This window comes from Bufo gargarizans, chromosome 4 (genome assembly GCF_014858855.1).
Source record: "Bufo gargarizans isolate SCDJY-AF-19 chromosome 4, ASM1485885v1, whole genome shotgun sequence".
Lineage (NCBI taxonomy): Eukaryota > Metazoa > Chordata > Amphibia > Anura > Bufonidae > Bufo > Bufo gargarizans.
In genome coordinates, this window is record NC_058083.1 from 424,100,314 (window position 1) to 424,122,366 (window position 22,053).

At 43.5% G+C, this 22,053-nt stretch overlaps 1 protein-coding gene across 1 annotated transcript in view; it reads right to left on the reverse strand.

Annotated features, from left to right (window-relative positions):
- The window catches only part of LYST (lysosomal trafficking regulator), a 556,878-nt gene that overhangs the window by 239,508 nt on the left and 295,317 nt on the right, over positions 1-22,053 (reverse strand). Inside the window, 1 exon segment of the mRNA XM_044290763.1 lies at positions 6,340-6,509. Coding sequence (XP_044146698.1) covers positions 6,340-6,509 — 170 coding nt within the window.

Below are 22,053 nucleotides of genomic sequence, written 5' to 3' on the forward strand. Positions count from 1 at the left end.
CTACACGTTTCGAACAAACATGTTCTTAGTCGTGACAGGGCTACAAAAGTCCTTTTAAAGGACTGGTATAGATGTGCTATCGATAGGTGTAACATACAGAGGGGGTGTGATGTGATATATTATAATATACTTTCTAACATAGAAAGTATATTATAGTGCATTTGTATTGTGCAGCAGTTGTGTGCGGTACTGCAGCTATACAGAGGGACAGTTGCCCCCCAAAAAACGGATTTAGGAAGGGGTGTGATATACCTATAATATTAGTGCCATTATAGTTTTTTTCCTCCAAGGAAAGAATGTGATAAACCTCAGGTCATACACACAAAAAGATCCAAAGACTTGTCTGTCTGTGGCTGTGCAGTACTGTGCTCAGAAAGTTTCACTTTCATTTTGTAGTACTCCTTGCCTTTTCCTCCTTACACTTAGTTTCACTTTATTCTTGTGCAGATCTATTCCACTCCAAACCATCAGAAAAATATTGTTTATATTCTATTCACTGAACTTTAAACTTAGCACTGAAGGGGTTGATTCTGTATTTATAGGTTTGTAGAAGTTAGGATTAAGATCTTTTTCTCAGCTCTTTTCATGTTATAAATTCAGTTTTGAGAACTACAAAATTAAACCTAGCATCTGTGATAATATCTTGTAGGCAGAGAAAATATAGTAATCTTACAAAGACCTCTGGAAGAGCATGACATTGTGAATGGATTAATGGAATTTAACAAAAAATTTAACATATACAGCCTTATTCTACATAATTAAAAATTTAATCTTTATTTCATAATGAAATAACCTTTGGATGGTAATATATTTTCCTCAAAAAGCATTTATATTAAAAAATCTGATTTAAATAAAAAAAATCTGATTAAAAAAATAATAATTGATTTTTATCCACCCTGATTTCTATATAGTGCATTTGTATTGTGCAGCAGTTGTGTGTGGTTCTGCAGCGATACCACAGCTATACAGAGGGAAAAACGCTCAACAACTAATTGCAACTGGTGTGATATACCTGTTTCCCCCCAAAAAAATGATTAAGGGGTTTGATATACCTGCTTCCACAAATACTGCTCTCCAATAGGGACTTTGTCAAATGGTCATTTTGAAAATGACAGGTAGAGGAAGAGGCATGCTATTCTGCAGGGGTGGTAGGGGTCGGGCAGGTACACCAGGCCGAAGCCCAAGTGGGAAGTTGGAGAAGGTGCATGCGATTACGTCAAAGTACACACCAGAGTTGGTTGAGTGGCTCACTCAGCCTTCCGATTCTGCACCCTCCTCATCATCTATATCTGCACCCTCCTCTCACTTTCTGCTGTTTGCACCCCCAAAGTCACCACTACCACCATAGCCCCTCCACTCTAGTCAGAGGAATAATTTTCCCATCCATTCCCAGACCTTACCGATGCACAGCCATTCTTGGCATCGGATGAGAAAGAGGAGGTAGAAACAGCCACCACGCAGCGATCTGACGTCAGTACCCAGATCAGCCCAAGGACGGAGGTTCCTGCTGTTGCTGCCTATTCCGAGATCTCTAATATCAGTGGTGGTGAAGGTGACGATGTTGATGTGTCGATGGATGTCACGTGGATGCCAATAAGAGGGGAAGAGGAGGGGAGTTCAGAGGGAGAGACAGAGCAGCAGATAGCTGGTAGAAGCAGGCAGAGCTCGCAGTGCACAGGAGGCAAAAAGCAGACTGCAAATGTATCTGGAGCGAGCCATCCACCATGCATAGTCAAATCTGGCGCTCCCAGGACGACGACACATGGCTCTGCAGTGTGGGCTTTTTTTTAACGCGTCGACTGCTGACAATAGTGTTGCCATCTGCAGCCTGTGCTGTCAACGCATAAGTCACGGTAAGCCCAACACTCCTCCCATCACCGAGCCCAATAGGAGCAACACCGTCAGAACCCACAAAGCCACACTCCCGGCGCTCCACGTCCTGCCTCTTCTCCTTCTCCTCCCATTTGTCCTCCACTCCACCTTCCACTGTGCCGCTGTCACGTTCATCTGGCAAAAGGCAGTCTTCTGTGACCCAAATGTTCGAACGTAAAAAGTTGATGGCACCGGATAACCCTCTTGCCCAACGGCTGACCGCTGGCTTGTTGGAACTGCTAGACCGCCAACTACTGCCATATAAACTGGTGGACTCAAAGGCCAATGGAAGGTCCCCGGAAAAAAATATTTCTCCCAGAAGGGTATCCCAGAGCTATATGGCCATGTTCAGCAGCAAGTGAATGTATCTCTGGCACACAGTGTTGGTGCCCAGATATATCTGACAGGCAGGGAAGGTACATAACTTTTACTGTCCACTGGGTGGACATTCTGACGTCTGTCAAGCATGCAACCTCTGGCACCCGTGTGGATTTGGTGTTACCGCCAAGGATTGCATGCAGGCCTGCCTCTTCTTCTCCTCCATCCTCCAACTCCTCCTCGGTTGACTCCTCCTTTTCCACTGCTACTACCTCTTACGCTGTACACCCCAGCATCCCAGAACCTATTCAACGTGCCAGGTGAGACGTTGCCATGCTGTGCTGCGTCTGTTGTGCCTGAAAGCCAAGAGCCACACTGGTCCTGCACTCCTTTCAGCTCTGCGGTCACAGGACAATCAGTGGCTAACCCCGCTCAATTTGACAGTTGGTTGAAGGGTTAAACAGAATTAGCTGTATAATCTGTATGAAGGACATTTACTTCAAGAGCTCAGGAGCAAGATCCCTTGGCTCCCGTCCCCTTTTATTCTGAACAGAATAGTATAGTCAGGATGGCAAATGCCCTAAATGTTAGTTCATTGTGCCTTAGAGACTTACAGAGCCCACGGGATCTTATACAAACATGTGTTATTGCTGAGCCTACACCCGATGAATCCCTCCTTGAAGTCTGGTCAAAGACTAACAATACACAATCTTTTATTCCCTTGTATGACTTCTGTGGGGAATGTCAGAAATTAGGAAATAGCAGCGATAATATTAGAATAACTACTATTAACGTGACTGCAGCAGAAACTTGTTTTACTTTTTCCCAGGATATGACTTTATATTATGATAATAGAGACATAAAAAGTGGACTACCTAGGAATAGTGTATATGATTATATGGACGACACTTGTAAAAAGAATAGTAGGCTTGCTAGCTCCCTGGATAATTCCATGAGTTGTAATAAGACCATTGTGACTCCTAGTTTTATCTATAATATCATGCTCCCTAAGGGATGGTTTTTGTCTTGTGGTAACAGCACCTACAATTGCATTCCTGCTAATGTTATTGGAGGTCCCCGTGCGTTATCCAGGCTGACTTTGGCTTAGATTTGCTGTAGATTATCTGTTACTGAAACATAATATAGGATGTCAAGATTTTAAAGGAATGTGTTGCTTTAATTTATCTGATCATTCCAGATCAATCCAGTCCCATATTCAAGCGTTACATTGCTAATAATATCAGGAAAGATGTTGATTCATCATCTTGGTGGGACTGGTTATTGAGCTGGCTGCCGGATTTGAGCTGGTTTAGAACATTATTGATCAGTATTACAATTATAATTGCTTCCTTGATTGTTATATGATGTTGCATCCAATGTATCCCTTCCCTCATACAGATGTTTTGTGTAATGTGTCCAAAACCCACAGATCCTGGACAAGCATATGCTACTTACCTCTCTATGAGAGAAGGAAGATAAGTCATAATCATGACTTAAGAGGGGATTGAAGGGTTAAACAGAATTAGCTGTATAATCTGTATGAAGGACAAGAGGTTGGGTGACATCATATTGAAGGGTGACTATGTATACATTTACCTCCTGTCTTTATAAGGAAAAGTTTCTAGTCAGCATTATTGTAATGAGAGCTGCAGCTATTCTTGTATGTATGCATGGATGTATATAAGACCCTGTATGACAGAGAATAAATAGAACTGTTACTGACATCATACTGCATTTGTCACTGACACGTTCTCCGGGCCAGTCTTCAGGATAAAGAAAGGAATCAAGGTGCATAGAGAAGGATAATACTCTTTCATTGGTAAAGTAGTGTGTGACAACGGTGCCAATCTGCTGAGCGCGATGAAACAGAATGACACATTCGCTGTGCAGGGCACACGTCCTCAACTTAGTCGTTGCCAAATAACCCAGGTTCAAGGACGTCTTGCGGCAGGCCAGGAAAATCTGGCCATTTTAGAAGATTATACACGGCCTTGGCTCACCTTGCTGACGTTCAGCGGCAGCACCACTTGCCCGTCAGACGTCTGATTTGTGATTGCCCGACGCGATGGTACTCCACCTTGTATATGCTTGATAGGCTACTGGTAGAAACGCGCCGTTAACGAATACCCGTACAAACTCTTTGGCAGGACAGGTTCTGGGGAGCTTGTTTTTATTTCATTGTGCCAGTGGATGCTCATGCGCATCGCATGAGCACTTCTGCAGCCATTTGAGGAGGTCACCAAACTGGTCAGTCGCCGCCAGGGCGCCATCAGTGACATAGTACATTACACCTTTCTAAAGTGAGCATTGGATCATACCATTGATCAAGCCATCGAGGAGCAGAAAGATGAGGAAGTCGCAATGCTGAATGAATTCCCAAGGGGGGGCTACTCCATCGGAGACAAGTCAGCAGGAGTCTGAAGAGAAGTCGAGAAGTCAGAAGAGGATGGTGCCTGGGGGTAGGAAGAGGAGCAAGAAATGCAGGCATTAAACTTTTCTGGGATCATTGGTGTTGTCCATGGATGGGGGGAGGAGACCGAGGACAACATTTTCCTGAGCGATGAGCAGGAGAGCGGCAGCTACACCGCTTCTAATTTAGTGCAAAGTCGGGCCTTCAATCTCCAGTGTTTGAAGAGGGATCCCCGTATAAAAATCATAAAGGGCAAGGACCAGTACTGGGTGGCAACGTATTTAGACCGCCGGTACAAACACAAAATGGCGGACATGTTACCAGTATCACAGAGGGCTGTCAGAATGCAGCATTTCCAGGCCTTGCTTCGAGAGATGCTGCATTCTGCTGTTGCGGGCGCTGGCAGAGGAATTTCCACCCAAGGAGAAACAGTTGCGGGTACCAATCCTACAGCACATGCAAGAAGAGGGCGGTTTGAAGATGTGTTGGTCACTTAGAATATGAGATCATTCTTGCAGCCAACCCATCGACAGCCGCCCTCCGGATCCAGCCTCAGGGAAAGCCTAGACCGACAGTTGTCAAACTACATCAGGTTATTGGCCGATGTGGACGCTCAGAGAAGTGAGGAACCCCTTGACTACTGGGTGTGCAGGCTTGACTTGTGGCCAGACCTGGCACAATTTTTCATGGAACTATTGGCTTGCATAATCGCTCTCGCCTAGCTCACAACAGTGTGGACTACCTCACATTTCTAAAAATGAATGAGCCATGGATATCAGAGGAATTCAACACTTGTGACAACCATGTTTAATTGAATTTCACCTATTACCATTGTTTTATTTTTTTCCAAGAGGGGGAATTTCGTTAACTAAAAATATAAATTGGATTAAAAACATGGCTATTTTAAACATATGTATTTGACATGTATTTGTACTGGCCTGCAGTAAAATTGATATCAAATGACCGTCTAATATACCTTCAGCCACAAAACGACTTGATCTTTTCTGTAAGGTGAATTCATTTTTGGGGCCTGTTATCTAACTGGCCAACAGTAAAATTGTTATACAGTGACCGCCTAATGTATGTCCAGCCATATAATGACTTGATCTTTTCTGAACGGTGAATGCATAATTTTTAGGTCCTGTAATCTAACTGGCCAACAGTAAAATTGTTATATGGTGATCGCCTTATGTACCTCCAGCAACATAATGATCTTTTCTGTACGGTGAATAACATTTTTTTGGGGCCTGTAGTCCACTGGCCGCAATAAAATTGATATCCAATGACCATCTAATATACCTCCAGCCACATAATCACTTGATGTTTTCTGTCTGGTAAATGCCTAATGTTTGAGGCATGTACTCGAGTGGCCTAAAATAAAACTTTTCTAGGCTCCAGCAGGGCAAATTTTTTTGAGTTTCCCTTTAAGTCGCATAAAAATGGCCCCTGATTAAAATACATATTTTTGTGGGAATTTTTGCCATTGATCCCCCTCTGGTATGTCACTGCATGTTGTGGGACGATCTAGTAAATATTTGGTGGCTGCAAATATGACCTGAAGGTTTTTCAGATTCGCCAGCAAATTAAAGTGAATGGGGCCCGCCGCAAACTTGTGGTTCGCGAACATTTGATCGCGTTAGCGAATCGTCCCGGCTGATGTTCGTCCATCACTAAGCAGCAGACTATGTAAAATACAATCGTTAAAACATAAATAAATAAAAAACATAATCAATACTTACTCCTCATCCAGTCCAATACGTCGTCCAAAGAATATTTCCAATAAGCATTCTAAAACCTCGTGACTTCCCTGATGGAGATACAACTGGTTGGCAAGCAGACAGAAACCACTTTTCTTTAGAAAAGCCTCCTTTTCTTCTTTAGATGCTCGATGAAAATATGCATTCAGTAACTAAAAAATAAACAACAACTGTAATTCCTTCTCATGTATGCATTATGCACCTAAGTGACCAAGCAATTTTTATTTTATTTTTTTATCTTGGCATCCCAACAGCTGTATATTTTTTTCACATTCATATATCCAGAGTTGATTTTTGTGGTACATGTTTTAATGGCACCATTTTAATGCATCTCTCTCTCTCTAAATATACACACATATATATATATATATATACACACACACATATATATATATATATACACATATATATATATATATATATACATACACACTCACATATATATATATATACACACACACACACACACACATAAATACATATATATATATACACACACATATACATATATATATATACACACATATACATATACATATACACATATACATATACATATACATATATATATATATATATATACACATATACATATATATATACACACACACTACTCACAAAAATTTTGGGATATCTGGCTTACAGGTAAAAAGTATGGAAAAACTAAAAAGTTCACGCTACAGTGATATACACTGCCTGTCCAAAAAAAAAAAGTCACCACCTGGATTTAACTAAGCAAATGAGCCTCCTATTGGATAATTACTGCATGGGCGATTATCTTTCAGCTGGCAGCAAGTTATTTAACCCCAACTGGTGCAATGAGTTGCTTCTCATTTCTTAAACAACCATGTCGAAAGACACATCTCGTGGTCCTGGAAAAGATGTTAGTCTGTTTGATTAGGGTCAAATTATTGGCATTCATCAAGCAGATAAAAACATCTAAGGAGATTGCAGAAACTACTAAAATTGGGTTAAGAACAGTCCAACGAATTATTAAAAACTGGAAGGATAGTGGGGACCCATCATATTCAAAGAGGAAAAAAAATCCAAAATTATCGTGATCGGCGATCACTCAAACGTTTGGTAAAATCAAATCGAAGAAAAACAACAGTAGAACTCAGGGCTATGTTTAATAGTGAAAGTAAGAGCATCTCCACACGCATAATGCGAAGGGAACACAAGGGATTGAGACTGAACAGCTGTGTAGCAGTAAGAAAACCACTAATCACTGTGGCAAACCAGAAAAAAAAAGGCTTCAATTTGCTAGGGAGCATAAAGATTGGACTCTGGAGCAGTGGAAGAAGGTCATGTGGTCTGATGAGTCCAGATTTACCCTGTTCCAGAGTGATGGACGCATCAGGGTAAGAAGAGAGGCAGATGAAGTGATGTGGGGGCTGTGATATGTGATCTGGGGTTGCTGCAGTTGGTCAGGTCTAGGTTCAGCAACAGTATGTACTCCAAGAATGAGGTCAGCTGACTACCTGAACATACTGAATGAATAGGTTATTACATCAATAGATTTTTTTCTTCCCTGATGGCACGGGCATAATCCAAGATGACAATGCCAGGATTCATCGGGCTCAAATTGCGAAAGAGTGGCTCAGGGAGCATGTGACATCATTTTCACACATGTATTGGCCACCACAGAGTCCAGGCCTTAACCCCATTGAGAATCATTGGGATGCGCTGGAGAAGGCTTTGCACTGCAGTCAGACTCTACCATCATCAATCCAAGATCTTGGTGAAAAATTAATGCAACAATGGATGGAAATAAATCTTGTGACATTGCAGAAGCTTATCGAAACAATGCCACAGCGAATGCGTGCCTTTTTTATTTGGTGGCGATGTGTAATAGCATGAATGTAGGGCATTTAAGTAGAAGCATGCAAGGGTGATTTCCTTGTCTCAAACAATTTATTGAAACAAAAGCAAACAACATTGGTGGGGATACCACCACAAAAATGTCAAAGTCTCAATAACTTGTCATGTGGCCTTGAGCATCAATTACAGCTCAATAAAGACATCTCATGCTGTTCACAAGTCAACTTATTATCAGCTGAGGCAAGGCATCCCACGCTTCTTGAAGGGCAGCCCTCAGGTCATTGAGGTTCTGGTCTACAGACTTAAGAGCCTCTACACGGCGAGTCAGCTGATGCCATATGTTTTTTATGAGATTAAGGTCTGGAGAAAGTGCAGGTCACTCCAATTTGAGGTACCCTAGTCTCCAGCAGGCGCATTGTAATCCATTAAGATGAAACTAGGCCTGTGTTCATGCAGAGGCACAATGACTGGATTAATGATTTTATTTAACTAGTATGGGCTTGTCGCTGTACCATTCACAAAGAGTAGGACAGATCTGTATTGATTCGACACACCTGCCTTCACTATAACACCACCAAAGGGTGGTCTGGTGACAACTTTGGCTGATGCATATCGCTTTCATTAACATCTCCAACATTGTTGGTGGCCATCATTTCTGCTCCGCGTGAATCAACGTTCATCAGTGAACAGCACTGAGGCCCACTAGTCCCTCGTCCAGCGTAGATGCTCCCTGGATCATGCAAGACTATGATGCCCATGCATGGTGGTGAGGTCAGGTACCTTAAATGTGACCTACAGTGGAGGAAATAATTATTTGACCCCTCACTGATTTTGTAAGTTTGTCCAATGACAAAGAAATGAAAAGTCTCAGAACAGTATCATTTCAATGGTAGGTTTATTGTAACAGTGGCAGATAGCACATCAAAAGGAAAATCGAAAAAATAACTTTAAATAAAAGATAGCAACTGATTTGCATTTCATTGAGTGAAATAAGTATTTGAACCCTCTAACAAAAAAAGACTTAATACTTGGTGGAAAAACCCTTGTTTGCAAGCACAGAGGTCAAACGTTTCTTGTAATTGATGACCAAGTTTGCGCACATTTTAGGAGGAATGTTGGTCCACTCCTCTTTGCAGATCATCTCTAAATCCCTAAGGTTTCGAGGCTGTCTCTGTGCAACTCTGAGCTTGAGCTCCCTCCATAGGTTTTCGATTGGATTAAGGTCCGGAGACTGACTAGGCCACTCCATGACCTTAATGTGCTTCTTCTTGAGCCACTCCTTTGTTGCCTTTGCTGTATGTTTTGGGTCATTGTCGTGCTGGAACACCCATCCACGACCCATTTTCAGTTTCCTGGCAGAGGGAAGGAGGTTGTCGCTCAGGATTTCACGATACATGGCTCCGTCCATTTTCCCGTTTATGCGAATAAGTTGTCCTGTGCCCTTAGCAGAAAAACACCCCCAAAGCAAAATGTTTCCACCCCCATGCTTGACGGTGGGGACGGTGTTTTGGGGGTCATAGGCAGCATTTTTCTTCCTCCAAAACACAGCGAGTTGAGTTAATGCCAAAGAGCTCTATTTTGGTCTCATCAGACCACAGCACCTTCTCCCAGTCACTCTCTGAATCATTCAGGTGTTCATTGGCAAACTTCAGACGGGCCTGCACATGTGCCTTCCTGAGCAGGGGGACCTTGCGAGCCCTGCAGGATTTTAATCCATTGCGGTGTAATGTGTTTCCAATGGTTTTCTTGGTGACTGTGGTCCCTGCTAATTTGAGGTCATTAACCAACTCCTCCCGTGTAGTTCTAGGATGCTTTTTCACCTTTCTCAGAACCATTGACACCCCACGAGGTGAGATCTTGCGTGGAGCCCCAGAGCGAGGTCGATTGATGGTCATTTTGTGCTCCTTCCATTTTCGAACAATCGCACCAACAGTTGTCACCTTCTCTCCCAGCTTCTTGCTAATGGTTTTGTAGCCCATTCCAGCCTTGTGCAGGTCTACAATTTTGTCTCTGACATCCTTGGACAGCTCTTTGGTCTTTCCCATGTTGCAGAGTTTGGAGTCTGCTTGATTGATTGATTCTGTGGACAGGTGTCTTTTATACAGGTGACTAGTTAAGACAGGTGTCCTTAATGAGGGTGACTAATTGAGTAGAAGTGTCTAACCACTCTGTGGGAGCCAGAACTCTTAATGGTTGGTAGGGGTTCAAATACTTATTTCACTCAATGAAATGCAAATCAGTTGCTATCTTTTATTTAAAGTTATTTTTTCGATTTTCCTTTTGATGTGCTATCTGCCACTGTTACAATAAACCTACCATTGAAATGATACTGTTCTGAGACTTTTCATTTCTTTGTCATTGGACAAACTTACAAAATCAATGAGGGGTCAAATAATTATTTCCGCCACTGTATAAACTGTACAACTCAATTGAAAAACAAACTGAAATTCTTTTAGGTAGAGGGAAGAAAAAAAATATAAAAATTAAATATTATGGTTGCATAAGTGTGCACACCCTTAAACTAATACTTTGTGGAAGCACCTTTTGATTTTATTACAGCACTCAGTCTTTTTGGGAATAAGTCTATCAGCATGGCACATTTTGACTTGGCAAGATTTGCCCAATCTTCTTTGCAAAAACACTCCAAATCTGTCAGATTGCGAGGGTATCTCCTGTGCACAACCCTCTTCAGATCACCCCACAGATGTTCAATCATATTCAGGTCTGGGCTCTGGCTGGGCCATTCCAAAATTGTAATCATCTTCTGGTGAAGCCATTCATTTGTTGATTTGGATGTATGCTTTGGGTCGCTGTCATGCTGAAAGATGAAGTTCCTCTTCATGTTCAGCTTTCTAGCAGAAGCTTGTTGGTTTTGTGCCAATATTGACAGGTATTTGGAACTGTTCATAATTCCCTCTTAACTAAGGCCCCAATTCCTGCTCAAGAAAAACAGCCATAAAGCATGATGCTGGCAACACAATACTTTACTGTGGGTATGGTGTTCTTTTAGTGATGTGCAGTGTTGTTTTTGTGCCAACCATATCTTTTGGAATTATAGCCAAAAAGTTAAACCTTCGTTTCATCAGACCATAACACCATTTCCCACATGCTTTTGGTAGACTTCAGATGTGTTTTTGCAAAATGTAGCCTGGCTTGGATGTTTTTCTTCGTAAGAAAAGGCTTTAGTCTTGCCACTTTACCCCATACATATTAAGAATACGGGAGATGCTACGTGGGCGTGCCGCGCGTCCATTTGGGTGCCGCCCCCTCCAGTCGCCCCTTTGCCCGCTCGCCTTGTCCTCTACCCTCGGCGTCTGATCGGCCTGAGATATGCTGAGCGTGGAGTGCTGGAATGGCCAGACAGCCGTGAGGGGATCGACGCGCCCCAGGAGCGTGCTTAGCGGGGACTGAGTATCGTGACATAATAGCAGCAGGACCGAGCGAGGACCGAGTGAGCCGCGTGTTGTGCTGGGGAACTGAAGCATACGATTTTCACCACAGAAGGCAGGACGGTATTGGGGAAGTGGGACCAGACAAGACATAGCACCCTGACCTCTTAAGTGGCAACTACACTACTGCATATGCGTACTGGGTGAAAGTGGCTGCATGTCGGGACCGCACCGCCTGCTGATTGACGCTGTCTGCTCCTGGCCGGCTAACTGAAGATTGGCGAGAGTGTGTTTGCCTACGGGCGCCATTAACATGTTATTAATACGTATAACACACTAACTCTCTGCTGCATCTCTTTACCCTCTGTGGGTCAGCATATCGGAGTAGGGTAGTTGGCTTGTTGCGGGCTATAGACACTATATCCGCCAGCCCGGAAATTGGTGTATTTCACAGATATGGTGACACAATAGCACCTGCTAACATCGCTGGACAGATATGGTGACACAATAGCACCTGCTAACACTGCTGGACAGACTACTGGCTGAAGCTTTAACGTCTGGGCCCCCGGTCCAACTGGGGGAGAGGTGCCACATGTTGCAGGGGCCTCCCCTATTCCATTCCCCCGCTCCTCACTTACACTCTGACACCCTGGATTGACCGTAGAAATTAACCCATTATCTGACTGAAATTTGTTGGAGCACATACAAGTTGCATTGTCACCATCGGTGACATGGTGGTGACTATTACAGCTGACGCCAAAGTATTAATTGCTTACAGTGGATAATTGGGTGAACACCCGCCTCTATATACTCTCAAAAATTATTTACAAGTACACCGGTCTATATCGGATTATTGGCTGAACCTTTAACGTTTGGTTTCTCGGTTCAACGGGGGGAGAGGTGCTGCGTGCTGTGGGAGTCTCCCCCATCGCATTATCCGTTCTCCATATACACACATTTGCACTATATAAATACAAGGAAATCACCTACCAATACAGGCCGTATTGATATATACATCTAATTGACTCTGAAGCCGACTTGAGGCTTCGGTCAATTAGATCGAAGTAACAGGTCCCCCGATCTCAGCCGGGGAACGCTGTTACCGGACGCGCACAACTTCTGGTTCCGGTCTGCACAGATGCTGTGGTCATATTTGACCACGGCATCTGGAAGGTAAGATGTATGCGATCAGCCTTATAGCTGATCACATACATGTGCCGCGGGTCTCTGCTATTTAAAATAGCAGAGACCCCGCGGCTAAGGCACCCGCTGCACCCGAGCAGGCGCCATGTTTAGGGATAGGACCCATGACATACGTCATGGGTCCTTAAAGGGTTTGTCAGAGTTATTTTTTTTATTCTATGTTTCTAACTAGGCAGATGTAACAGCTTTCCAATTAACTCACTATCTCCAGTGGCTGGTTTCTCAGATTTCACTGAGAGTCACATGGCCTGTTATGTCAGCTTCTCTCCCTGCTCTGAAAATGTTCGTGCACAAGCCTGAGAAGATCTGTACATGATACGTCACTATGCTGGCCAAGCCCCCCTGTTGCTTATTGCTCTCTCACAGGATTCATAACCCCTTCAGCTGCACAGACTCAGGGCTGAAGTGTTTACTGTGTAGCGGCAGGCAGTGAGGAGACAAATGCTGGGCACAGGAGCTGAAAAAGAAGTTCTTCAGAGCAGTGTCAATGTACAGCTGGGACTTGTAGTTCTACACATACAATATGCTGTTGAGTCTCCCAGCAGGTAGACAGATCACTCAGGGCAGCACTTGTACGGGGAGGGGAAGAGAATGTTTTTATTGCACGTAAACAAAGTGCCAGAAGAGAATCAGGGAAATGAGGAAAGAGATATTTTTTATTGCCTAAAACTTGCTTAGCTTAGATATATAATCGCTGACCATCAGATTTGCAGTGCTATAATTTTTTTCCATAACTCAGACAACCCCTTTAAGTAATGTAATAGGCAGACTATTATTTCTGATATTTAAAGACTCTGTATTGACAGGGAGTGTTGCACATGCTTGGGGCTTAGCAAATGTTGTGCCAATATTCAAAAAGGGGTCAAAAACAAAGCTCAAACTATAGGCCGGCAAGTTTAACATCCCTCGTGGGTAAACTGTTTGAAGGTTTTCTAAGAGATGCTATATGGGAGTACCTCAATGACAAATAAGCGAATAACACTGCATCAGCATAGCTTCATTAGGGATCGGTCATGTCAAACTAATTTAATCAGTTTCTATGAGCTGGTAAGTTCTAGACTTGACCTCGGTGAGTCAATGGATTTCATAAATTTTGACTTCTCCAAAGTATTTGATACTGTACCACATAAAAGGTTAGTATATAAAATGAGAAAGATTGGACTGGGAGAAAAATGTGTTTATGTCATAAATTAACTGACTCAGTGATTGAAAACAATGGGTGGATATTAACGGTATGAACTCAGATTGGGTCACAGTCACTAGTAGAGCACTACAGGGGTCAATATAGGGACCTTTTATCTTCAATATATTTATTAATGATCTTGTAGAGGGACTGCACAGTAAAATCAGAATTTTTACAGATGACACTAAAAACCGTGCTTAGCAAGGTTTTGGTAGTCCACACCACTCAAAGATCTGGTGAGCGTGGCGGCAAGGTTGCCGTGACTGGTATCCCTGCCAATGTGATAATGATAACCTATCCTGACGATAAGTTATCATTATGATTTCCTGAATAACCCCTTTAACACCGAGCCACTTTCACCTTAAATCCCAGGTCTATTTTCTAATTCTGACGTGTCACTTTTAGTGGTAATAACTTTGGAAAGCTTTCTCTTATCCAAGCCATTCTGAGAATATTTTCTTGTGACACTTTTTATTTCATAAATTTGAGACAATATGTTTTACCTTTATTTATTTAAAAAATCCCCAAATTACTGAAAATTTGGAAGAATTCACTATATTATAAATATGAATTTCTCTGCTCTTATGGCACATAGTAATACCTCACAGAAGGTATTACTTTACTTTTTCAATATGTCTATTTTATGTTGGCATCATTTTGTAAATGTCATTAGAATTTTAGAAGCAATTTTTACAATTTTCAAGAAAATTTCCCAAACCAGTACTAATTCAATTAAAAAGTAATTTTTGAGGTGGATATGTAATGAAAACCACCCATGAATGACTCAATTTGAGAACTACACCCTCAAATTATTCAAAACTGATGTTACAAACTTTGTTAACCCTTGAGGTGTTCCACAAGAATTGGAAAATGGAGGTGAAATATCAAAATTATTTATTTTTTTAGATTTTTTTAAGGTTGATAAATTTTTTCATGCAACACAGCATGGTTAACAGCAACATAAACCTCAATATAAATCACTCTGATTCTGCAGTTTACATAAATGCCCCATATGTGGTGGTAAACTGCTGTAGGGGCACATAGCAGTGGTGAGAAGTAGAGGAGCACCATATGGAGTTTGGAGGCAGATTTTGGTAAGATTTTTGGGCACCATTTTGTATGTGAAGAGACCCTGATGTACCACTACTGAGCACTTTGACCCCATAAGCCTTTTTACGGAATTTAGAAACACTAGGCTGTGAAAATCAAAAGATTCACTTCTTCTAATAAAATGTTGTTTTAGCCCCAAATTTTTAAGGACCTCATAATCGGTTAACCATTTTCTCCTAAATATGACAACACCCCATATCTGGTGGTAAAATGTTGTAGGCGCACATGGCAGGACTCAAACTCAGGACTCTTGCCCGCACCCTAACACCAGCAGCTCTTTAAAAACCTACCCCCGGTGTGCAGAGTACCCTCCAGCAAGTCAGCCTAGCTCCAGGGCCTTCCACCGATCAATAACCCAGCAAGCTTACCTTAGGCCGGGTCGCCACATAGACTGCGTGAAGATGTAAGATGCGACGCGGCAGTGGTAGGAGCAAAGGAACGCTTCCCTGCATACTCCCTAACAGTGATGGCCAGTTTGCCATGTTCGCCCGCGAACACATGCGGGCTACCATCTTAGATCACAAGCCCTCAACTGTGCCTGTGCGCGAGCCGGTCTGAAACAAATGCGGTCAACGGGAGCAGGCAGTTCCGAGAACAGCCGCCGGGGGCCTTCATCGGACTGTTCTCGGACCTGCCTGCTCCTGGTGACCGCATTTGTTTCAGACCGGCTCGCGGCACAGGCAAGAACTTACCGGTGCTTCGCCGGACTTGTGATTTAACATGGCAGCCCGCATGTATTCCTGGGCGAACATGGCAAACTGGCCATCACTGCTCCCTAAGCGCATCATCACAAAGGAGACTTGAGTGAAGCTGCAAGGGGGCACAAAGAATTTAATTGCCTTATCTCCACCTTTAATTGTAAACCCTCAAGATGTCAAAAGTGTAGCGTGGTCCCGGTCAGACCCGTCCATTTTAGACCGTGTTGACTGTCTAAGGGCCAGATCATCACTCCCCTTTACATCAGGCTTTAAACTGTTTATAACTTGACCCAGCAACCGCAGCCCTTGCCATAACATAAGGACTTTAATTCCAATCTTTCTGACAAATATAGGATTACCTATAATTTTTCTGTATTTCCCGGGTGAAGATCTAACTTATCAACGTCTCTTAAAGGGCTATTGACCCAATTTTTATAAACGACTGACGCAGGGATTTGCCCTTCTCACAGTCGCACTAGATCTCTGTGCAAAGTTCCTTAAACACCCCTTCCTTACTGGCTGAAACTCCTTATCAAGAGGAGGATGTGTCTTACACCTACTACTGTACCCAAGTCATTTCAGCCAGTAACAGACCCAATATGTCCTAACCTTTAATCGCATATATGCTCAAGATATAGGTGGTATAACGTTCCACCGTGGTTCCAGGTCCGGAGCACTTATGGTAAAAGTGGGCAGATACCGAGGCACCTGCCAAGAATCCCAAACTACTGCGAAACACCCTCACCTGTCTCAATCAGATTTGGACAAATTCATCATGAGGAAATCTCAAGCTACCTCAGGATCACATGTAACCACCTCTAAAAGGTGCATCATCCAAATCTTTGGTGCATCTGCAGGAGAAGGACAGTGACAATGAAGAAACCACGGACTCTGTAGCTGAACTCCCAATATCCAGATCATTCATATTCCGAGCACTCTCAGATGCACTAAACCCAGTACTAGAGGAATTATCTGAGAGCAAAAGAAAGATGAGACAGATTGGCAGCAGAGTGGAGGCTCTGGAAGCCACCCAGACGGCCATTACTAACTATACCAAACAAGCATCTGATACTTTCTTAGGCCCCATGCACACGGCCGTGTTTCACAGCCGTGTGCGGGCCGTGGAACCGCGGCCTGGATCCCTCCTGAAAGCAGGAGCGCACGGCGTCACTGGTTGCTATGACGCCGTGCGCTCCCTGCTGCCGCCGCAATACAGAGATACACTGGTATGATCTATACCAGTGTATTACTGTACTGTACCGGCAGCAGGGAGCGCACGGCGTCATAGCAACCAGTGACGCCGTGCACTCCTGCTCTCAGGAGGGATCCAGGCCGCGGTTCCACGGCCCGCACACGGCTCTGAAACACGGCCGTGTGTATGGGGCCTTAGTTTATCAACAGCACAACAATCATCTTTATGATTACACTGAGGACCAAGATAACAGAGGCAGAAAGAACATCCGTTTTAGGGGCATTCCTGAGACTGTTGCCAATGAAGCAGTAACAAAAGCAGTAGAAGAGATATGCCAGTCTCTGTTAGGAGATAACTATTTGGACTCTATAACAATTGAAAGGGCCCACAGGCCCTTGCGCCCCAAACTGAAACCTGGCGAACCCCCAAGGGACGTAATATGTAAACTACTGAATTTTGTGCAGAAGGAGCCAATTATGAAAAAAGCAAGAGCGTGAGCGCATTGAATATGAGAGCTCGCCAATTCTACTATTCCAAGACCTGTCGCCAGCCAAGTTAAATAAAAGGCGTGTGCTAAACCCCCTAACAGATTACCTAAGACACAAGAGATTTGCCTTTCACTGGCTCTTCCCCTTTGGCATGCAATTATCTTGGAGGGAAAAAGGATACATCATAAGATCACCTAAAGACCTCCCCGACGTTCTTACTTTCAGCAGGTGCGTGGTGGATGAGAGGTCATGCGCCATGTTCTGTTCAGACTAGTCTGTTTACTTGCTCTCACATGTTTCTAAGTTTGCCTATACAGATGACACTGTGTCTCGGCGTTTAGCTTTTATGCAGTTAATACTTACAACCACCATGCATACCATGTACGAACGATTTTTGAATTATATTATCTATCACTGTTACCTACCCAGGTTCCATTGTTCCATAAGGTCTTATGTTTACGTCCCTTTATACACTCAGGTTATAACCTCTGTGGATTTGTTGTCACATACAAAGATTTTTGATAATTTCTGTTGTTCTTCCCACTCGTTCAGACTTGCTCCTTCCTTCCCTCCTCCTTACCCTACACTCAAGGTACCGCAACACGAAACCAGATGGACTTTATGCCACATTGGACTACCCTGATAGTGAGTGAGAACTCAACGCACGTTCCTACATATACACATCCTCATGGCTGAACTCAAACTAGTTACTTATAATGTCAGAGGCTTCAAATACCCCGCAAAGAAGTCAAAATATCTGTCAACTCCATAAAGAAAAAAATATAATCTTTTTACAAAAAAAAAACATTTCAAACTTCCAGAGCTATCTAGGTACAATCTTTGGTTTCAGGGCTCGTCTGCCTTCTCCAATAAATCGGGGACTAGTAAAGGGATACAAAGACATTGACTTTTCACATTCAGACACTATGGCGGATAGCGAAGGGAGATTCATAATGGTGAAGGGTAGAATTGACACCCAATTATACACTCTTGTCAATGTGTATGCCCCAAATGTGGCACATAAAAAATGGTTTGACAAATTCTGGCTGGGCTGGAGAAGGGATAGTCATAGTAGCGGGCGACATCAACTTAACCCTTAATCCCCGAATTGACTCTTCCACCGGAAAGTCGACGGTCCCTAATAAAACATTGAACTCCATAAAAAGAGCCATACACAAAAGCTCCTTAGTAGATGTTTGGAGAGTGCTTAATCCGAAAGATAAAGATTACACTCATTTTTCCGCACCTCACAACTCGTACCAAAGACCGGATTATATCTTCTTCCCAGCCTCCCATTTACATCTTTTTTCCAAAGTAAAAATTGCACCCCTATTACACTCTGATCCTGCACCAGTGTTCCTCACCTTTAAACCCCCTAACGCATCACCCAAATGTTTCATTTGGCTTTTGAATGAGACTCTTCAAAGAAACCCAAGCATAAAAGAGGCCATAGATAAAAAAACTACAAGAATTTTTTTACACAATGCACAAGGTGAGACTTCCCCACAATTTGTGTGGGAAGCTCACAAAGCCGTAATCGGGGGTGAGTTTTTTTTTCAATTGCTTCCAGACTAAATAAAGAAAGGCAGAAGAAAACTGACAAATTTCTCTCTGAGATCTCTAAATTAGAATACACCCATAAAGTTTTAAGAAGAGCGATATTCTGGTGAAGCTTAATGTAGCCAGAGAAAAGCTGAAAACTCACCTAAATGCACAATCGGCAAAATTATACCTAGCACTGAAGCAAAAAAAATTTGCCCACAGCAATAAGCCTACCAAACTCATGCTGGAAATGTTATGTCAACGGAAACGTAAATCTAGAATCACAACTATTAGGAAAGGCGATAATCAACTCAACAGAGATGACACGTCTATCGCTCAGGCCTTCCATAATTTCTATTCAGATCTTTATAACATTAAAGCGTTGGAGTCCGATGCTGCCAAACTATACAAAGCCAACTGCACATCAGATTTCCTACAGAATCTGAACTTACCATCCATTAGTGCGGATCAGGCAATACACCTGTGTTCACCAAAATCCGCTAGGGAAATCACAGATACCCTGAAATCAATAGCCAAAGAGAAGTCTCCAGGCCCAGATGGTCTCCCGGCCCTATATTACACAACCTTAAAGGATATGCTCTCCCCATATATGGTACAAACCTTCAATGCCGCGCTAGCGGGCTCCCCATTTGCCCCCCAAACCTTGAACGCACATATTACACTAATCCCCAAACCCCAAAAAGATCCGACTCTCTACTCAAGTTACAGATCCATCTCCTCATTAAACTTGGACCTCAAAATTTACGCCAGAATCCTATCAGCCAGGATAAAGCCCCTACTTCATGATTTGATTCACCCGACCAATCAGGCTTCATCCCCAGCAGGGATGACAAGTACGTACAAAAATCATTAACCCTATTGCTCTAGCTAAGTGCCTTGAGACTGACATGGTGCTGCTCAGGACAGACGCGGAGAAAGCCTTTGATAGAGTGGCCTGGCCCTTTATGACAAGCACTCTCCTAAAATTTGGTCTCATCCAGCTGTCTGATACAGGTCTGTCCTTTTCTTTTGAAGCTTTCTGATGAGGCTTAAGGTGTGAGGCTTCCTGCTGGGGTTGGAGCTGCTCCGACTATAGAAAGGGATTTTTTATAAGGTTATGTCAATTAAATACCAGATTGATGGGTACTTAAACTGGCATGTAGGCAGGACTAGTCTTTGGCAAGGAGGTGCTAATTGAATCTCTGATCTGTGAACTGTGCTAGCAAGGGTGAATTCATTTGGGTTGAAAAAAGATTTTAACTCTGTGTGCAGGCGAAGGCTCTGGTGATTTTAAAACTGGACGCATTCGCGATTTCGTTGTGTTGCCGAGATGGTGAATCGTCACAGTTTCTATTATGTAAGCCCGACTAAGTGACTTCAGATCTAAACTGGTCCTTAAAAAGTAATATTAGAAATAAAAAATAATTTTTGACCCCATTTTACCAGTGTCATTAAGTACAATATGAAACGAAAAAACTAACTCAGAATGGCTTGGATAAGTCAAAGCGTTTTAAAGTTATCACCACATAAAGTGACACTGGTCAGATTTGCAAAAAATGGCCTGGTCCTTAAGGTGAAAATGAGCCCGGTCCTTAAGGAGTTAAATATCTTACCGAACACTCTGCCCTTGCCAGAGAAACGCACTTCAAGAGCCCTAATAGCGGCTGCTCGGCTCCTCATAGCCTCTAATTGGAAGGCACCAGGAACCGCAGCAATCGCGCACTGGTAGGACAAAGTAGCCTCGATTTCCAGATTGGAAGAACTGTCCCACTGGGAATTAAGGACACATCATAAATATACTAAAATCTGGTCCCCCAGGTCAATTGGAGATCTTCAGAACTCAAGAACACGGACTGACGAACAAAGGGCTGACCACAAAATTTCTAGCACATTACTGTTTCTCAGCCAGCCGTGGGTGGACAAACTCCCTCTGCTCACACACATACAAACTTGTCACACTACCTCACTAACCCTCATTGTTGGTACCGACCTCTTCACTCCCCTCCCCTTCCTACTCCTCCTTTCACATCCTCCCTCCATTCTTTCCCAGTTTCTATTTACCCTGTATGACAAGCATGTCAAACTCAAAGGCTAACATGGGCCAAAAAAACAAAATTTAAGTTTATGTGGGCCGCATCAAAAAAAATATAAATATTTTTTTTTACAATATAATGCAGACGGATCCGTTCTGAACGGATCCACCGTCCGCATTATATGAGCGGATCCGTCTCAGACGGATCCGCTCTGAACGCAAGTGTGAAAGTAGCCTTAGGGGCGAGAACCTGGGATCTTTCATCCCTTGTCCTATTCAGCTCTATCAGGGTGAATAGGACTTCACACTGTCCCTGCTGCTCTGTGCCTTGTGCACACAGCATCAGGGATGTTACCATGGCAACCAGGGCTTCTGTAGCATCCTCGCTGCCATGGTAACTGATCGGAGCCCCAGGCTTACACAGCTGGGGCTCCGATCAGAAGCTGCCACTGCACCACCATGAGGGGGAGGGGAGAGGTCCCTGTGGCCACTGCCACCAATGATTTTAATACTGGGGGGGTTGAGAGGGGCTGGCGCACTGTGCCACCAATGATTTTAATGGGATGGGGGGTTGAGGGGGCACACTGCACCACCAATGATAAATTACCCCTTTATACAGGAGGCTGGTACTGGCAGATCAGCAGTTAACATCAGGGGTTAACTGCCTCTGATCGCAGCTCCCTGTCAGCGGCAGGGTGCCGGCAATGCGATTCTGCTGCCGGCACCTGCCTCCTGTATTGTGTTAAAGACTGACTTTCACTATCAGGCCACACAGAGCGGCGCCCAGCGATGTCTCAGCACACACCATTAGTCCTGGGCGCCGCTCCGTTCGCCTGCAGTGCTCCATTACTGTCTTCTCTCCTGCTCCACATGCTGCTGATTACTATCGCAGCGCAGGGAGGAGACATCAGCTTCACTAGTGGGCGTTCCTTCTTCCTGGCTGTAGCGCTGTCCAATCGCAGCGCAGGGTGAAGGAACGCCCACTAGTGAAGCTGATGTCTCCTCCCATCGCTCCGATAGTAATCAGCAGCATGTGGA